Raw genomic sequence first — 20,223 nt, forward strand, 5'->3', positions numbered from 1 at the left:
GTAAGTTCTCTCTCCCCTCCAGAATTGGCTGGAATTGGAGGGTCCCGGCAGTGGATCTGCTGGAGGGACATGAACAGAAAGGTGCGGGGGGCACCTGAAAAAAGCACTCACGCCCCCCCCATCTAATAATAAAGTTGTTGCCTGATTAAACCCATATATAATGTCACCTGTCATTCTTTCGGCATAGCCAGACAACAGGTGTTTTCATGGCACTGTTGTAGCCAGCGCCGCAAGATATTTACATGCAGATGCACTAAAGATTCATATGTCCCCCTTCATGCTTCAACCACCATTCCAGGGGGCATGCGTCCATGCTGATGACGGGTTCTGCTCGGTAACAATCCGAAGCAGTGCGGACCAACGCATGTTCATTTTCAGTATCTGAGTCAGATGCCACCAGCAGAAGGTTGATTCTTTTTTGGTGGTTTGGGTTCTATAGTTTCCGCATCGGAGTGTTGCTCTTTTAAGATTTCTAAAAGCATGCTCCACACCTCGTCCCTATCAGATTTTGGACAGCACTGCAGATTCTTAAACCTTTTGTCGAGTGCTGTAGCTATCTTTAGAAATCTCACATTGGTACCTTCTTTGTGTTTTATCAAATCTGCAGTGAAAGTGTTCTTAAAATTAACACCATGTGGTGGGTCATCATCCGAGACTGCTAGAACATGAAATATATGGCAGAATGCAGGTAAAACAGAGCAGGGGACATACAATTCTTCCCCAAGTAGTTCAGTCACAAATTTAATTAACGCATTATTTTTTAACGGGTATCATCAGCATGGAAGAATGTCCTCTGGAATCATAGCCAAAGCACGAAGGGGTATACAAATGTTTAGCATAACTTGCAAAGCTGGCTACAAAAATGCCATGCACATGCCTGTTCTCACTTTCTGTTGACATTGTAAATAAGAAGAGGGCAGATTATCTCCTGTAAATGTAAACAAACTTGTTTGTCTTAGTGATTGGCTGAATAAGCAGTAGGACTGAGTGGACTTGTAGGCTACAAAGTTTTACATTGCTTTGGTTTTGAGTGCAGTTATGTAACAAAAAAATCTACATTTGTAAGTTGCACTTTCACAGCAAAGAGATTGCATTACAGTACTTCTATGAGATTAATTGAAAAATACTATTTCTTTTGTTTATCATTTTTACAGTGCAAATATTTAGAATAAAAAATAATATACACTTTGACTTCAATTACAATACAGTATATATGAAAATGTAGAAAAACATCCAAAATATTTAATAAATTTCAGTTGATAGTCTATTGTTTAACAGTGCGATTAAAACTGTTATTAATATTGATAACTTTTTTGAGTTAATGGCGTGAGTTAAGTGCGATTAATCGACAGCCCTAATTAATACACAAAATGCTAAATTATAATCAGTCTTGATAATTTATTACATTAATTATATGCAGAAACATAATATGGAGAACTAAAAAGAATGCAAATGTGCAATGACTTCATCCCAGTAGACACACTCTTATTTATACCATATTCCGACAAAAGGCATGTTCCATCAGTGGGTATTCACATTCCTCTTTAGGCTTTAAAATGAGAGGCAGAAGAGCTTCAACAAAATTTATATATGCAGATGATTCTCATGTTATTCATGCTGATCAAAAGCTACTGCCTTTACAACTTCTACTACTGGTGCTAATGAGTGCTCAAGAGCACACTGCATTTTGATATATCAATAAAAAGATAATATATCTTACTCTCCTGAAAAAAATTATATTACTCTTGCAAAAGAGCAATAAATAATACTGGTTCTATGAATCTGGAGAACAGGGCCAAATTATCTGCTGTATTATCTGCTGTATTATCTGGAGCTACACCAGCAGATTTTTGTCCCTTAAAATGGTATAATCAAAACAAAGAAATAAAGAAATGAAATGCAACTAATTCCAACACTACTCAGAGATGAAAAAGAAACAAAGGAACTCAGGGTTTGTCTACACTTAAAACATTGCAGCAGTGCAGCTGCACCACTGCAGTTACACCACTGTAGCACATCAGTGTAGATACTGTAGTGTAGATATGCTGACAGGAGGGCTTTTCTCATCGGCATAGGTAATCCACCTCCCCAAGAGGTGGTAACTAGGTCAACAGAAGAATTCTTCCGGCAACCTAGCATTGGTCTACACCAGGGGTTAGGTTGGTATAGCTACATCTGTCAGAGGTGTGGCTTTTTCACAGCCCTGAGAGACGTAGCTATACCAAAGTAAATTCCTAGTGTAGACCAGGCCTCATACATTGATGCAGCTCCACAAAAGGGCAGATTCAGCAAGTCTTGGGATTGGTTTTAGTAGCTGCTCCAAAACAATATTCCAGATTCCCTCCAGGCTGGGGGTTGGCTGGGTCAAAGTCATGTGAACCAACTGGGCCAATTAATTCTAACCTAGTGATTAAAAAAAGAGAATAAAAAGAATGGCACTTGGTCAGAGAACCTCACACTTTGGAATCAACTCTGTGACTGCCACTATGATATATGATGGGCAATCTGCTTAAATTCCCAAATTTTCATCCTTCCTTTAGTGATAATTAGGAAACTGCTTGCCTACTTAATCTCTGATCATTAAAATATAGAAGAGGAAATATTATTAAAAGATAGTAGGCCTTCTGGCTCATAGGATGGGAGCACTTAAAAAAAATGTAGACTAGACTGTGGAAAACTGTATATATCCATTTATTAGTATAATAGTAGAGAGGATTGCCGCCCTGGTCCTAAATCTGCCTAATTTGGAAGGCATGAGACATGCATGAAGGGCTGCCTACATTCTATTCTCTAACATGAAAAGAACTTCTCCCACTGTATAACTAGCATGGTATGAGGTAGAACCCCACATATCAGCTAACTTTGATTTTCTCTCATCCTCCCCAAATCCATATATGGTCTGTAGGAGGAGGAAGACAACTCCACCATTGACCCGTTGATGTGTTAGACTTTCAACAAAAGGAAAAGTTTTCATTCAACTTACCATTTTGGTTACTACAGAGGACACTGCAAATGTAGCATGGCACCTACAGCTGTCCAGTTAAAGTAGGTACACGCATGCCTAATGAGAATGCAATGAGATGATTCAAACAGATAAAACAGGGACCTGTCATTGGTGTGAACCACAGTCAACAAGGAATTAAAAGATGATGTGTCAATACTAATTATGTCTGTCTTCTGCTTCCTTCCTATACATTTGGAACAGGGGTGGGCAAACTTTTTGGCCTGAGGGCCACATCAGGTTTCCAAAATTGTATGAAGGGCCGGTTAGGGGAGGCTGAGCCTCCCCAAACAGCCAGGTATTGCCCAGCCTCGCCCCCTATCCAACCCCTGCCTGCTTTTCGACCCCTGAGGCCCCCCAGCCGGGACTCCTGCCTGATCCACCCGCCCGTTCCCTGTCCCCTGACGGCCCCATGGGGACTGCTGCCCCATCCACCACCCTCTGCTTCCTGTCCCCTGACTTCCCCCGGACCCTAAACCCCTGACTGCCCCCCGCTGCCCCATCCAGCCTCTCATTTCTGACCCCCCCCAGGATCCCTGCCCTCATTCAACCCCTGTTCCCCGCCCTCTGACTGCCCTGCCCCATCCACTCCCCCGCCCCCTGACCACCACCCCGAACTCCCCTGCCCTCTATCCAACCCCCCATGCTCCCTGCCCTCTTACTGCGCTGCCTGGAGTACCAGGACAAGCTGCTCGGCTGAAGCCAGCCACACCAACATGCAGCACAGAGCACTGGGTCAGGCCGCAGCTCTGCAGCTGCACTGGCAGCGCAGTGAGCAGAGGCTGCAGGGAAGGGGCCAGGGGCTAGCCTCCCGGGCCAGGAGCTCAGGGGCCGGGCAGGAGGGTCCCGCGGGCCCATAGTTTTCCCACCTCTGATTTGGAGGATTTAAAGTTGCTGCATTTGTCAGTTACAAAATGATTTTGTTGGCAAAGCTATGTCAATAGGTGATAAAACCCTGAAAGTCCCTTGCCTGGGCTTACCAGCCTACATATTGATATTGATTTGATCTTGGGTGACATCCGATTTCCCATCCAATAAACATACAGACATTCACTGGTCACTTGGTCTTTGCATATAGGACTGTTGCCCCCAGACATGCTTTGTGCTGTATTCACCATTGTTGGGGTGAAAATCCCTATTCAACAGAGGTACTGTAGAAAGGTGGGAGGCAGATTGGGATCTGTTTTCAGACATGAAACCCTTATGCTTTTGGTGCAATGGGTTTTAGGGCTTACTTTCCTAGAACTTGATGCACCAGTTGGTGGACCCAAGTTCTGAGTTTGGAAAGAATCAATGACTATAGGAAGTTCTTGAGTTGGACATTTCTTGATGACATTCATGGTCTGAAGAAACAACTCATAATTTTTCTTTTCTTTATTATGACAGACAGTGATGTACATGGTTTTACATTGTTGATCATCAGGATGACAAGACAGAGGGTCATGCATATAAACTTTGATTCAGGAAAGTACTGAAGCCCATGCTTCTTAAACCACATACCTAAGTCCCAGTGACTTGGAACATAAACATATGTTTAAATGTCTTGCTGAATAGTGGCTTTAGAGCATGCAGTCATACGTACAGTAGACCATTGTTACTGTCCACTGTTAAAACTTAAACAGCTCTTTTGGGTCAAGACATTATTGAATATTGATTATTATATTACCAATATCTTATTGTTTTTCTGATGGGCAGATTTTAAAATTTCACACATTCAGTGAACTTTGACCTTATTCTGATTCCAGATGTCCTTTGGGCTCTTGGTCTACAATAAACTTTAATTTGTTTGAATGCTCCATTGCTCCCAATACGATGATGCTCATGATCCTGAGGAGCTAAATAAAGGGATTTGCTAAATCTTTAGTTGCACAATTAAAATAGCTTCCTGCTTCAGACAGCTGGCTAGCCCAACACTTGTGTGTGGTTTTTGTACTAGTTTTCAAGCATGGAAGGAGGGAAGGAACACAACCTTTATGGCAATATATTTTGGGGTGTAAGGATCTACAATTCAGGTGGCTTTTATCAGTATTTTTTGTATTCTCCAATGTGAGAGACAGTTGCTGATTTTGGTAACTACGTGAAATTGGTTCTTTTGGACATGGGCAACTGCTAGGTCCAGTGGGATTGCAGCAGTTCTGCACCTATGACTGTCCACAATGGTTCAACCCAGGAATGAGCTAACTCAATAAGCAACCACTAAATATCCACTTGAACAGAAGCATTCCATCTAAATTTGACTGCTCTTAGTGTTTTCCCTGCTAGGACCTTTTCTTCCAGACTCTACTTCTCAGCAAGACACTCCAACCTCTCTTATATCTTGGTTTCAGTTACAATATACCTGCCAATTGTACCCTTCCCCAGCATTCTTTTACCTATGCCCTAGAATGATATAAAATGTCACACACTGAATGGATTAAAAACTGGTTGATAGGTATCAAAATGTAACTGTAAATAGGGAATTGTCACTGAGTAGGTCTATTTCCAGTGGGGTCCCACAGGGATCGGTTCTTGGCCCTACGCTATTTAACATTTTTATCTATTACCTGGAATAAAACAAAATCATCCCTGATGAAGTTTGAAGATGGGGGAGTGGTAAATAATCAAGAGGATACGTCACTGATTCAGAGTGATCTGGATCGATTGATAAACTGGGTGCTGGCAAACAACATGCATTTTAATATGGCTAAATGTAAATGTCTATATCTAGGAACAAGGAATGTAGGCCATACTTAATATCCTGGGAAAACAGTGACTCTGAAAAAGTTTTGGGGGTCATGCTGGGTAATCAGCTGAACAGTGTGCTCCCAGTGTGATATTGTGGACAAAAGAGCTAATGTGATCTTCAGATGCATAAACAGGGGACTCTTGAGTAGGAGTAGAGAGGTTATCATCCTATTTGGCACTGATGCAACTGCTGCTGGAATACTGCATCCAGTTCTGATGTCAACCATTCAAGAAGGATGTTGATAAATTGGAGTGTTCAGAGAAGAGCCACAAGGATGAATAAAGGATTAGAAAACATGCTTTATAGTGATAGCCCCAAGGAGCTCCATTTATTTAGCTTAACAAAGAGAAGGTTAAAAGGTGACGATTACAGTCAATAAGTACCTACATGGAGAGAAAATATTTGATAATGGGCTCTTCAATCTAACAGAGAAAGGTGTAACATGGTCTAACGGCTGGAAGTTGAAGCTAGGCAAATTCAAACTGGAAATAAAGTGTAAATTTTTAATAGTGAGAATAGTTAACCACTGGAACAATAATTTACCTAGTGTTATGGTGGATTCTCTATCTCTGATAATTTTTAAATGCAGACTCAATATTTTTCTAAAAGATATGATCTAGGAATTATTTTGAGACATTCTATGGCCTGTGTTATATAGAAGGCCAAACTAGATGATCATAATGGTCCCTTATGGCCTATGAATTTACTGCCTCACATCACTTAGTTACTAATTTCCCCTTTCCAGTCATTCCTCATCTGACTTCTAACCCTAATTAAATAAAAACATAAAGCGGTGCCAATTTTTCACCACATTTACTTGCGTGTATTTTATAGACCATCTATTTTGTGTCTTTTAAGCTTCAAGGCTGAGATTGTCTTTTTTGTGTTTGTATAGCACCCAGTACAATAGGACCCCAATCCCAGCTGGGGCCTTTGGTCGCTACCTTAATATAAGTTTACTACTACTTCTACTAACAATAATAATGAAGAAAGATTAATTGTTTGTATAATGGAATGGGAAAATATTCACACAGTTCAAATTCTCTACAGTCTTCTAATACATTCTGATTTTCTTTTTGTCTGCCCCATTCCTCAAGCAGTTCAGTAACCATTCCTGCCAGATTCCAACTTCACAGAAAAGTCTCACTCCCGATGCCATGATCAGGAGAGATACTACTCTGCATTTCGGATATACATATATATAAATCACAGGCATATAGATTTGCAGCCAGGTGTAGTCCATTAGGCATCTGAATGGAACCTCAGTTCACATCTGGTTTTTGCTCTGAATACTCTGTGGCTACACTATATGGCTCCAGGGCATAAAGTGGGAAACAATCCCACCCAGCTTTAACTAAGTTGAAACAGCTGTTATGAACACCTGCCACACTTTATTATCCTTTAACGACAACCCGTATTCAGCTGTATAAAATAGGACTGTGCCAAACTAGGGCAACTTTTACCAGGAGCAATGTTGGCATAGTCTCCTGACTTCCCTGATATGTCTCTGGGAGAAGGCCCATACTCAACTGGAATAGTTCAACAGCATGGTTAACTCAGAGATACAATACTTCATGGTACAGACTGCCACACATTCTTCTCTCACATAGTTGACTTCCTGTGAGACCTTTTCAGGCATCTAATCTAGCTTTTCCAAGTAGAGTCTTTGTTGCTGTTTCAGGTACCAATTGAGAAATCCAGGATTGACTGCCCACAGTAGTGAGTAATTTATGAGAAATAAGATGGGTTTCAGGGAAAGTCAGTCAGGTGATTCACTTCTCAAACTGCACACATGATGGAATGGGGAGAGAGAGCTGACATCAGCAGGGTAAGACCTCATTATTTTCAACACATGTGGCACAGATATGCCATCAACCATTTTCATATAAGATTGAGTTGGAGTGGAGGTAGCTTTGACCAGTCATGCAGCAATGGTACCAAGAGGCAGCAGACTGCTAGTACATGATGGACAGTAGTTTAGACACCAAGGACAGAACACCAGTAGATTGATGTGAAGCCTGCAAATGGGCTGCAATTCTCCCAGATGATTTAGCACTATTCTGCAATGCCCCTGTATGCTTATTAAGAGAAAAGTGTGGTAGCTAACTCAATAAGGATTGCCTGCCTGCCTAGCATTTTGTAATTCTCAGCTGTACAGAGTTACATAAATGGATGTTCTATTTCCCTCAGCAATGGCTATAATAAATACTTTAAGAGGGAGGGGATATAGGGAAAAGTATGTTTGGGTCCAGTACACTGGAAAAATAATTTACTAAAGAATTTGTTCCAATGTCTTGTAATTTTTCAGCAATCACTGAAACTTACAATGATCTGCTGCGTAGATTGAGTTTTGATTTACATATCCATTTTTTACTGAAAGTTTGAATTAGAATTATTTTTAAGAAAATGTCTGTCGATGGCTCATTTGAGAGAATTGTTTCCTAGTCTTAATTTTCTCTGGCTAATACTGGACCTGAACAATTCGTTTTGTACACCAGGCGTGTTTTACAAGATACACACCAAATTCAAGGAGGAAGGAGAGCAACTTTGCAAAGTAAAATAAAGTGTCATATTTTTGAAAAAAATCCAAGATAAAAGCACAACTAAGGATATAAGAGAAACTTTCGGCTGAAAACACCAAAACAACAAAGCTTGTTTTCAAATACAACTGCTGTACTAGATATAGAAAACTAAAGTTTGATCATTTTTTTAATTATAACTATACACAGTGTCTAGCACAAATGGCCCCAATCCCTGATTTGGGGCCTTTAGGCACTACCGGAATACAATACTAAATAATAAGTAAAAATAATGTAGGGAAATAAAGTTCTATATTATCAAACAAGAACCATTAAGAAAAGCAGAGTATTTAATTTTACTATATTCAAGATTGAAATTTTTAAACTTGAATGTCTTAAGTTTATTAACCCATGCCTGAAAATTCTGGCCTAAATATATTTCTTTAAAATAACCATAATGATGTTATGTGGGAAACAGACCAAAAAAGGGAGACGAGAGAGGTAAAGATCTTTAAAATAGTCTTTTGGCTCTTTATTTCCTGTAATCAATCAGTTTTCAGACCTGTGAATAATTAAAATTGAGTAGTTCTTGTAATTCAAGGATAACACTGATTAATTAGAACAGAAAGTGAAAAATACTAATCAATCCTAAAGACAGTTTTTCTTTTTCTCACCCTCTTAACAATGTACCTTCTATACTGTTCATTTTCTTTAAAAAACATTCATATTCTTGTCCATTCACACAAACCTCTCTCAGTGAGCATTGTTTTGGGAGGAGTGGGTGGCAGGCAGGGGGCACAGGATGTTGAGAGAACAGATAGGATGTCAGGTGAAGATGGAATGCTGTGCCCTCTCTAACCAGCTGAAGACTCTGCATGATTGTTTTCTTACAAATAATACCTGTGGGTGTTGAAACTGTTCAGGGAATCTATCAAACACACTCTTTCACTTTGCTGTTGTAACTATTAAATTTATTCTCATTTCAAAAGAGTCATAGGCAATAATAGCTGTAGGTGGTTGAGTAATTTAAAGAAAATGTGTCAAACCTACTTTCACTGCCTTTAACAGTAGAATTCTGTAATTACTTTCAAAGTTATAAAATGCAATCATTTCTTTATGATATAATGAAAAAGTTCTAAACTGGTTTTTTTATTTTAAAGATTTTAAATAAGTGCAAGTGAAATGACTAACCTGCGACTTGTGAAGAATTTAGTTTAGCTCACAGTAAAGGAACTATGTTAATACTATATATGTTAATATATTCAGTGCATGGGCTACACATTGTAAAAATAGTCCCATGAACATACATAGGAGGAAATCACACATGTAATTCTCTCCATGAATGATTTTAATATATGCCTACAACTAATCCCAGTGCAAAACAATAGAGATTTGCAAGAATGTAAGGATGACACAATTGAATAAAAACCACAGAGACCCTCTTCTCCTTCACCGAAAGAGTAATTTAATTATTTCTCTCAAGCTTAAATATATTAGCATGTTGACAACTTTCACAATGTTATTGTGAGTCTTGTGATATTTAGTATGTTTCCTTAAAGCCCTAGCTCCTGGAGTCATGTGTCCACATGAGAATTCTGGCTGCCATTTAAAAAGAAAATAAGTTTCTATCCTTCATGATTGTGGAGAAAAGCTTGAAAACATGAATCCTAAAGGCTCAAAGCCCAGAAAGCAAATTAAAAGAACCACAAATATATTGTTTGGGGGGGAAAATTATTATTTTGGGGGTTTAACTCATGAGTTTTGAATACTTGGAGTTGGGAATACTGTGTACTGTATTCACAGGTTGGTATGCGATATATGTATTGTGTACATTCTATTTTCAAGTTACTATAACCCATCTAGAAGTAACTATTTCTGATTATTTGTTCATCACATCATTGCCATGGATATGGGAGAGAGAATGACACAAGAAAGATTTAGCAAGACTGGCAACCCTCACCTCCCAAACTGTTGAACATAAATCTGTCATCTAATGACTGCAGACAGGTAGCCTTGCAAGCTAAAGTCCTGGATGCTGCAATCAGATCCATGCACCTGCACCTGTGCAGAGACACACTGATTTCAAACAGGTGCAGGGGTCTGCCTGCTCCAATCCAACTGCAGGACTGGAAACTAAATGGGAAGTGGCATACCCTTTCCTCCTATAGCTGTTACCAAATACTCCTACCTTCCAATTTGGATTTATTTGACTGAGGAGGGGGAACCCCAGTATATTATAATTATGAATTAAAATTTTCAAGAAGTCACCAGTGATGCATACCCAAATGACAGTGGCCCATATCTTGTGCTGAGAGATTGGGCCCTCCTGCAATCAAAACTCCATCCGTTTTTAATGGCTGATTTATTTCTAATCTGCAGAAGACAATAATTGCCATCTCCCATCTGTACTGGATTTAAGAGGTCACAACCCCTTCCTTCCCTATTGATAGCCTAAATTTTGAATAATTTATCTAAATCTCTAGCATGAACTACATGTCCGGGCAAGTAGGCCTAAATGTTGCCATCATGTGTGGATACCAGGATGGAAAAAACAAAGCAACAGTATTATCTAGAGTTCTTGGCAAAAAGCAATTCAGAAATGACTAGGACTATGTGCACCTAGCCCCTTACCCACATTTTCACACAGACACTTGAACCCGCTTATCAACCATTACCCATCTAAAGAAGAATTAAGAATGAAAAAAAATTAGGACATAATTTCAGGATGGTGGTTGGGAATTATTGTAGGGCAGAAGGAGCAACAGGCATGACCACTACAGCCTTCTTAGCCATGATAGGGCTCTGAGGGTCAATATAAGAGCTAGTTTTAAATCCCACACCTATCCAATGGTATTGCTACAGCCCCCTCTTGAACGCCATAGGGTATATGGACTATAATAAGGGAAGAGTGACAAGATGGTCCAATAGAAGATACTTCCTCACCCACCTTGTCCCTCTAATATCCTGGGACATACACAGCAACAACACCATTGTATGTAATAAGACCTCCTTCCATTATACATGCTCTGCCTGAAATTAGCCTATTCAATATAAAGAAATTCTCACTACCCAAATTCTCAGTAATCTCAGTCACTTGGGTGTTGTGTTTTTTTGTTTTGTCTCTGAACTCAGTGAAAACATTTTTTAGGCTTCTAAACTTCATAAAATCATCTAAATCCATGTTTAACCTTCACTGGGCACAAACACTGATCACAGGGCTTTAAAAAATACATTTATGAAAAACATATGGTTTCCTAAAATATCCAAGGAGAATGAAACCCTGTTCATATCTAAATTTGGCTTTAATTATCCTAAACATAATAGAAAATAATCTCTCATTTTCCATAATATGTTGCATCAACTAAGAGTCAACACTCATTTTAAGAAGGAAAAAAATCTAGTAAAATATATTAAAAATAATTTTTCCACAAAATAACTCCACAGAGACAATTTTCTGAAAATGTACAAGTTATGAAAAATCAAAATAAGCTATTTATGTTTTCATAATAAGTAAATTAAAAGATAATCCTTGGCCCAGATCTGAAACATCGCTGTATGAGTTTATTGTTATTACAAAGCATTGGTTTTCCTCCTTACAGGAGGAAAATCAAATAATTATGTTATAAATATTTTAAAGTAACTTGTAATAGCAAAAGCTACTTTAAATTTATATTGTTTTAAGTCTATTAAAATACTATTTGAGAAAAATATTTCACATTTATTATAAATTATTTAAAGGAAAAAAAGCAGTAGTATCTTATATTCCCCTGACCTAACCATACGCACACAAACATACCACTAACTGATGGAAAATAAACAGAGCTTTCAATATCAATGCTTATTTTATCTTTGAGGCTTTTCCTTTTGGAATAATTACCTATGCACAAACTCTAGATGGCAACATTGCACTTACTGTACTTCTAAGACAAAATGTCACAGCTAGTCCCTACATATCCTCTTTATCAACATTTTATGTGCCACAGATCTATAGCCTCTTATTATAAGTGTAATGAAGCAGAAGTTATTGAAGCATTTTATTGATTGCTCAGATCACAAGTTTACTGTCATACTGAATTGGCACCTTACTTGCTGAAGCAAACTGCTGACACCTTTTTTAAAAAGTGACAACTACATCTATTTCATGACCAGAAATCCATTTTCATCTCTATCAAGACAAGAATGCAATTTTCACTTCATTTAACTGATGTTAGGCCTGCTCAAGGCATGACACTTAGAAGAAGACACAAGTTTAAGGTTCTTAAAATACTTCTAGTAACTAGAATGCAGCTTGGTTGTGGGAAAAACTTTCAATCATCACTCAAATCTATAAACAACTCAACATTCAAAGAATCACTTATCAAAACTATCAAGATACTAATTTTCTTTTTCAATTTCAAAATTACTGAAATGCTATTCTTATATTCTTTTAATAAGAAACTAAGCTGAAATATTACAGCTATAGTATGAACTATTGCTGTTCAACAAAAAAAGTTTACTTTTAACAGAGGAGTGTTACATGAATGGCCCCTATGTAGGCCAAATGGACGGGAGACCTATTTTTTTTAATGTATGACATACACATAATGAAATAAAAATACCACTGCAATGATATGAGTCAGTACTATATACAATTAAGCAAGAAGGGTGTAAAGCAAAGACAGAACATTTTTGTTTAAGAAAATCATTTTTACATTATTTAAATACAGTTTTTTACCTTTAATTTATGTTAAGATTATTATTTTTAAAATGCCACAAAAATTACTACTATTGTACTGGATTTGGTGACCTTTTGAATGAAAATCAACTGTAAATCATTTCAGTGAAACAGTTACTATTCTTTTAATAGTATCTAAGTTACCGTAATGCCAACCTTAGGCCAGGATGCAATTAATTTTTTTTTAAATAGCATTAAAGTGCAGCGTATATTTTAAAGTGTAAACTTTTGACAAAATTGTGTGGTTATGTGTGCATAAAATTATATACAAAATATGTGGATTACACAAAAAATAGTAAACAAAAATAGTATATTAATGCATCAGTTTCCTCCAACAAAAAATCCCAGGAAAAAGATTTCCCCATAACAGCTGGTTTATGTGACATTTATAATGGAAACGTCCTGGTCCTGTGGACCCATTATGAAGTAATTAAAGCTATTGCAACAGAAATGTTAGGATACAAAGGCACACTGAAGTCAGTGAAAACTTGTCTAGTAGTCATACTATGTATGTCTATTACTGAATATAATCAAGGAGAGTTATAAAAGGTAGCTAGAATGCATGCACAATAGGCAACTTCAGGCTCCAATATCTAAGTAAGTAGTTTCAAATTAATTAAAAAAAAAATTTAAAATGTAGTGTTAGTTCTCTTCTTATTGTTGCTATATTTTTGTTTAAATTTAGTACTATGTTATAGCTCTATACAACAAAGTGGTGGAAACCACAAGAATTATGGGGGCTCTTAGTGCAACTCAGAATCAAAAATTGTAAAACTGATTAGATAAAATATAAAAAAATACATATGGACTAATAATTTATATACCAGCACTGATATATTATAGGCAAGTTCACAGACTCTTAACCATAGCAGCACTTGTCGATATTATCATATTTAAAATGGTGGGTGGTAAGATTGTTCTATTCTTTTAGTCTCTCTTGTTTTTCCTTTAGTATTTTGCATACAAGAATTCATTACTTTAAATGCAACATAATTTGCATTGGTTTACATAACTAATTTCTATCACTGTAATTTCTGAGAGAATGAGTTTAGGAATACACAGCATAAATACTACCCTCCCTCTCCCCGCCGCCGCCCCACACCTACATAAAAAAAACCTCAGCACGGTTTTGTTAACAGTTTTTTAAGCATAGGATAGAAATCTACAGCACTGTAGGTGAGTTTCTGAATAAAGTATTATAGCAATATTTTTCTAGAATCTCATAGAGTAAAGTTATAAAACATGCTCATCAATGCTTTTTAGGTTAACTAGTGATTTTCAAATAGAGCGTAAGGCATCTCATATTTTGGCATCACTTCAGCTTATTTTTCAGTTTCTCTGTCATAATATATTTTGTGTTTGTTTACTGACAGAGCAATAGATGATTTATTGTGTGATTGTCAATGAAGAAAATGTTTAAAAATCATTAATATCATTTTAAAAGGTATTTCAGTCTTCTGTTTTGGCCTCTGTTTAGCTGTGCTAGGCCTGTGAATGACAGCTTCCCTGCTTGAAGCATACAGAAAGCACAGCCTTCCTCATTCACTGACAGTACTATGGCCTTTTCACACGTTCCCTCCACAGCAGTGTTTGGGGACAAACACTGGAACCCAGCACAATGGCATTCCTGCTTCAACACCCCCACCAACAGTACAACTACATATCAAGAATGCTAATGAGATGGTACAGCCCCCATGGTTGAAAGTGTTATCTACATTTCATACTAACATGTTTATATTATTCCTTCTGTTACTAATGAATTTAAGTTCTTGCATAGCTCTGAGCAATTTCATTTTGGAGATGTCTCTGTTTTAAGAACATATATGTTTTAAATACAAGCTTCAGTAGCCATGCATGATATTTGAAAACATATATAGACACACACATAAACACACACAAATATATATTACATATATAATGCACAAATGTTAAATGCTAGATCTATTTAAGTATCTCAGGATTTTTGAAAAACTGGGAGAGCATTTTTAAAGTCACATATTATAGTTACAACTCCATCATGTGAAAATTAATTACAAAATAATTCTGTCTGTAGTGCTGGATAGTTTTTGTATTTATTTTTTATCCAGAAAGTTGTGTATTTTGCAATCATGTCCTCTGAGGTTGATAAAATTTCAAGATTTTACTGGCGTCCACAGGATATTACAACTTAATACAATTACAATACTCGGGACTCTATATAAAGAAAAAACATAAATGACACGCTATTGTGATGTACCAATGTGTTATTTTCTTTTCTATTTGAACCCTTCTCCAGCCGCAAGTATCCTCTTTTTACCTGATTATAATATAGTAAATAAGCAAGGTTAAGATAATAACTAATATAAAGCTAGGAAATGGAGTCAAATATCCCCTCTGTTTTAACAGCTTTCCACCACCCTACCTCATTCTTAAGGAATGGCATTCAAAGTCTATCAACTCTCCTCTAAAGGTGATACAGGGGGCACAGCAGAATGATAAGAGTTCCTCCTTTTGACCTGTGGACTGAGAATTTTAACGCCATACTATAGGGCAGGAGGCAACAAGCTGATAATAGGCAGTCCACTGTGCAGCCTTTTGGGTCAACCAATGTGTACGATTTTTAATCCAGTAGGTGTATAACAATACACTTTGACTGAAATTGAAATTAAAAACTACTTATATTTTAGTGAAAGTGGCTCAGAATTACATTGCTATTGAGCTACTAATACTTCCAAGAGCTATTTAATCTCATTATTTCAACAAAGCATGTTGTCCCAGCAGAGTATTACCAGATCAAAGGGGTTTCTCCATATTTTTTCTTCATTTGTTCTTTATTTATTTAAATAAAAGATAGTGTAAAACACAAATATAATACAAATCTCAAAATAACAGAGATAAGTAGAAAATTCAGTTAAGATTGTCAAGCAATGTCTAGATATACAGTGATTTGAAAACTGAACATGTTTCACATCATAGAGCTATACTGCAAGTCTTCCTAGACACAACAGGATGAAGGAGTGAGGGCTGTGCCCCCTGCATCCCGTTTTTAGAAGAGTTGATAGTTTTCAAATGTCTTTCCTTGACAATGAGGTAGGATGGAGTACAGCAGGTACAATTCAGGGGATATGTGACTCAATTTCCTAGGTTTATATTACTATGTCTTTTAACCTTGCTTATTTATATTATAATCTACATATTTTAATGTTTAACTTATTTATAAATTATGGACAACATATGTAAATGCAGCCACAAACAAACTGATATTTCAAAATAATATGCTGTATTCTCTAATACTCACAGTACTCTGCATATGATTTCAACTATGTTCAATGCTAATAAAATTCCACCTTGAAAATGATTGGTAAAATTAAAGGGAAAAACATAAAAATGCATTTCTGCTCTCTTTTTTATTTTTGTCTATGCTGTTATAATACCAGATACCACAAACGATTTACTTTTGACAGTTACATTAACTTAATATTTCTTAACATTATTGTAATATTTTCAAAATACTTAACTTTCTTGCTTTACTTTTAATGCTTAAAACACTAATTTAAAATGCCTATAAAAATAATCTTCTGCTATTACAGAATTTTTGTGAACAAACACCTGGCATATTTATACTCCTAATTGTAACCTTATATTATATGAATCTTAAAAACAAAAAAATATCTCCTAGGCATTTGATAATATGAACACATTGTTTTTTCTGAATCCAGGTGAATCTGTCTTCAAAGGTGGTTTCAAACTTTAATAAAAGTGTTCTTTTTCTGCTATTTAAACTCTTTCCAAACTCATACTTTTGGGCAACCCCAGAGAAATGATTAATCTAAGTTAAATTACTGGAAATTCATCATTATATTTTCTTTATAGGAACACAAAAAGCAACCGACAAAAGCCTTTCACATCATTTTTATTATAGGCCACTTTGTAATTCAGCCCCCCACCCACCCACCCCCAAAAATGTCGCCCATTTGTGGGGGGGTTAATTTATTTTACAGGTTAATGTATCTGTTAAATATTTTAATGAATTATACATGATAGATTTTTATCTATATTTTCTAAAAAGATTCAGTAATTATTTTCTTAACAGTTAGGACACTATACTGTACTATAATATTTTGCATTGCTGTACCATACATGAGAGACAGCATTGTCTTACAGGTGAGAAACATCAATAGAAAATTTAAACATGATCACTGTATTTTTTTTTTTACTATGCTGCTAAAATGAGTCATGCATCTTTTGAAACAAGCTGATTTTTAGCCTTTCTACCTGTTTCTATTTTCTTGATTTCTTGTTGTTGACCACCATTAGCTCAAGATAGGAACAGCCTCTTCCAAAGTCAATGCTCATTTCTCTTTATGGATCTGACAGCAGGAGGTGCTGTATAAACAGTGAGACTGACACCCCATTTCCACCTCCCTTCCCCCTTCCCACACAGACTGATAGCATAATCTGGCTGATGCATTCATTCTTAACTCTGGGGCCTCCGATCACTTTTGAATCTGAGTTTCCTAGATGGCTGTTTAATGTAAAATTATTACTTTTCCTGGCAAATCTGCATACCTGCTATTTTCATAAATCATTCAACTAAGTTTAAAAATTTGATTACTTTCATCTTTATAAATCAAAAGATTTCAGACCTAGTTATTCTTAACAAGCCTAGAAATTCCATTTTTATTCAAATTAATTAAAATACAATACATTCAGACTAAAAAGTCGTAAATATATCTGCATATCACTACACAAGTATATAAATATGCAGATAAAGCAAACGTGCACTAACTGGATCTCATAGTCTGAAACTATAGCAAATCAATTAATACATTCTATAATCTGATCTCTGTTACTTATGCAAATAAAAATGTATTTCTGATATATTTATTTAACTGTGCATGAATTGTCAATAAAAGCCTATTGACTATCCTAAAGATAGCAACTTCGTTTTATTTTTGAGAATGTAACTCCAGTTATGTTTAGCTATTTTTTTACTCAAAAATATTTCAACTATGGCCTTTATTTTGATTAGCCCTGTGTGAAGAAATACGAGACAATTTTTAATATTCAATGTGCAGAACAAGCTATTAATTTTCCTATGCAAAATGACTGCCTTTATAGGATTTCCACATAAGGAATGTCTCAGCTATGCACAGTGTGCAGCAAGAAAAGATGAGACATATGACATCCCACACCGAAAGACAGATACAATTAGCTCCATTATTGTTGGCTTTGAGATTATAGGAGAAGCATTTCCCTAACGGGTACTGGAGCTCATGCAATACTTGTCACACTTCTTTATGACACAGTGCCAATCATTGCCTTTACACAACTAGTACATTTTAAAATGAAAAAAAAAAAAAAAGAAGCAGACTTTTAAAGAGTGGGACGAACTCACCTGTTTGCAATAGTTTTTTGCAGACTTTAATCGTTGGTATAAGGCCAAAAGAACTCCATGGATATACATCTTTGCTCCTGAGGGGCTGAAACCTTCTCCCTTAGAGACCCAAACAGGTCCACGCAAAGGTGTGATGGAATTTTGCAGGCATTTGTCAAGCAGAGGAACTATACAAGAAAAAAAGGGAAAATACATTCTTTTGACCCAACTGAAAATACACAGCCTGAAATGCAGCCCCAACATCAGAACTAACTCTTAACATCTATTATTTATATCTGACCTGGGTTAAGTCTTGGAAAAGCAACTCCTGCATTACTAGTGGCCACCATGAAGGATGTATTTATATTGAGACACCCCCCATGTAAGACTCACAAGCTTTGTGAGCACACCTGAATAGTTCTGAAGTGTGCCTAACTAGCTGTACAGAGTGTCATGGTGTGCACTGATTGCCTTATCTTCTCATTTATCACAGATGAGTTGGAACCAACCTTGCTGAAATCTACTTGCATTGTCCTGATAAAATTGCAAGATCCATGTTGTTTCTGTATATAGTTTCCTGTTGAGGAGCTTATATATACCTAACATATTATACTTCAGGTTATTCATGAAATATAATCAACACTCTCATAAACAATTTTGCAATAACCTTTTCATTGCCACTGCTTAAGCAACCAACTTTAAACAAAAAACAAAACAAAACAAAAAAACCTGCTCAGTGTGGCTGTTTAAAAAATGAGGGGGAAAATCAAATGAATATGGATTCATGGCAATAGGCACTACAAGATTTTTCTTGCTATTTTTGGATTGCAAAACTATTCTAAAAGGTTTAATGCATTCTATTTTCAGGGACCTTATGCCAATATATGTGACAAACAAGGCAAGCACATTTTGGCTGCAGGCTTTATTTAGATGTGCATTTGACAGATATTTTGGATTTTACTGAATTGTGTAAATGACAGAGATCTTTCTTATATATATATATAGTAAAATAACATGGTATTTGACTATTTAGGGATATAAAATATAAAAGACATTTCTGGTGTTTCTAGGTTTTGGAAGAAAATTGACAAATAAATAAATACAAATACAAAGTACACTTGTGAACACATGCAAATAAAAGGAAATACTTAGTTTTAGCTCTTGTCAGTCTGTGGTCATTTCAAGACCACATACTGGGTATACATATGTGACATATTTATACACCTGTAGTAACCTCACAGGCAGATGAATACTAAGGAAAGGCTGCATGCATAGTCAACAAAGACAATGAGTGCATATCACTGGATACTTCACATATTTTATGCAGACCAGGAGGCTAGTATGACATTCTGAAAATTGATTCACAATTAGACTCAACAGCTGTTCAACTCAACTGCAAAAGCATGCAGAACCTCTTTGATGATAATTTTTGGCTGAACTGAGGCTTTAGTAAAGAAACTATCGGAAGACAGTTCCCATGTAGTTGGTCACTTTAAAGTAAATGTAGGGGACACAACACACAGACTTAAGTTAACACTAGATGTAGAGGATAATAATTAGATAAGCATATGGTAGATTAGATACATTTATTTTAGCAAAAGTAAGTATTTTTAAGTGTACTCAGCACATCGTGTGAACAAAAACAGAAAGCCATAGAATTGTTGTTTGTTTGTTTGTTTACAGAGGATGTTACTTTAAAAGAAAACATATATTTAGACTGCCAAACAAGCCACATGGCTGAGACAAAGTCATATGACTTAAAACAGTTCCACAGTATTGTCTTATCATCCGGTCACTAATCTTAGGTATCCTCTATTCGTGCAATTCTCAATTCTCCAACACTGCAAGCCTCAAAATACTGTTTGACTGCTTCTTCAACAAGCATCTCTGGACCTACTACTTCTGTAC

General features: G+C 36.5%; 1 protein-coding gene across 4 annotated transcripts in view; it reads right to left on the minus strand.

Moving 5' to 3' along the window:
- DCDC1 (doublecortin domain containing 1) overlaps positions 1–20,223 on the minus strand; it is a 434,351-nt gene that overhangs the window by 320,795 nt on the left and 93,333 nt on the right. For all 4 annotated transcript variants that reach the window (XM_045012463.1, XM_045012462.1, XM_045012461.1 and 1 more), the window contains exon 8: positions 18,337–18,503. In XM_045012463.1, coding sequence (XP_044868398.1) covers positions 18,337–18,503 — 167 coding nt within the window. The remainder of the gene's footprint in view (positions 1–18,336; positions 18,504–20,223) is intronic.

Source organism: Mauremys mutica, chromosome 4 (assembly GCF_020497125.1).
Source record: "Mauremys mutica isolate MM-2020 ecotype Southern chromosome 4, ASM2049712v1, whole genome shotgun sequence".
Classification (NCBI taxonomy): domain Eukaryota; kingdom Metazoa; phylum Chordata; order Testudines; family Geoemydidae; genus Mauremys; species Mauremys mutica.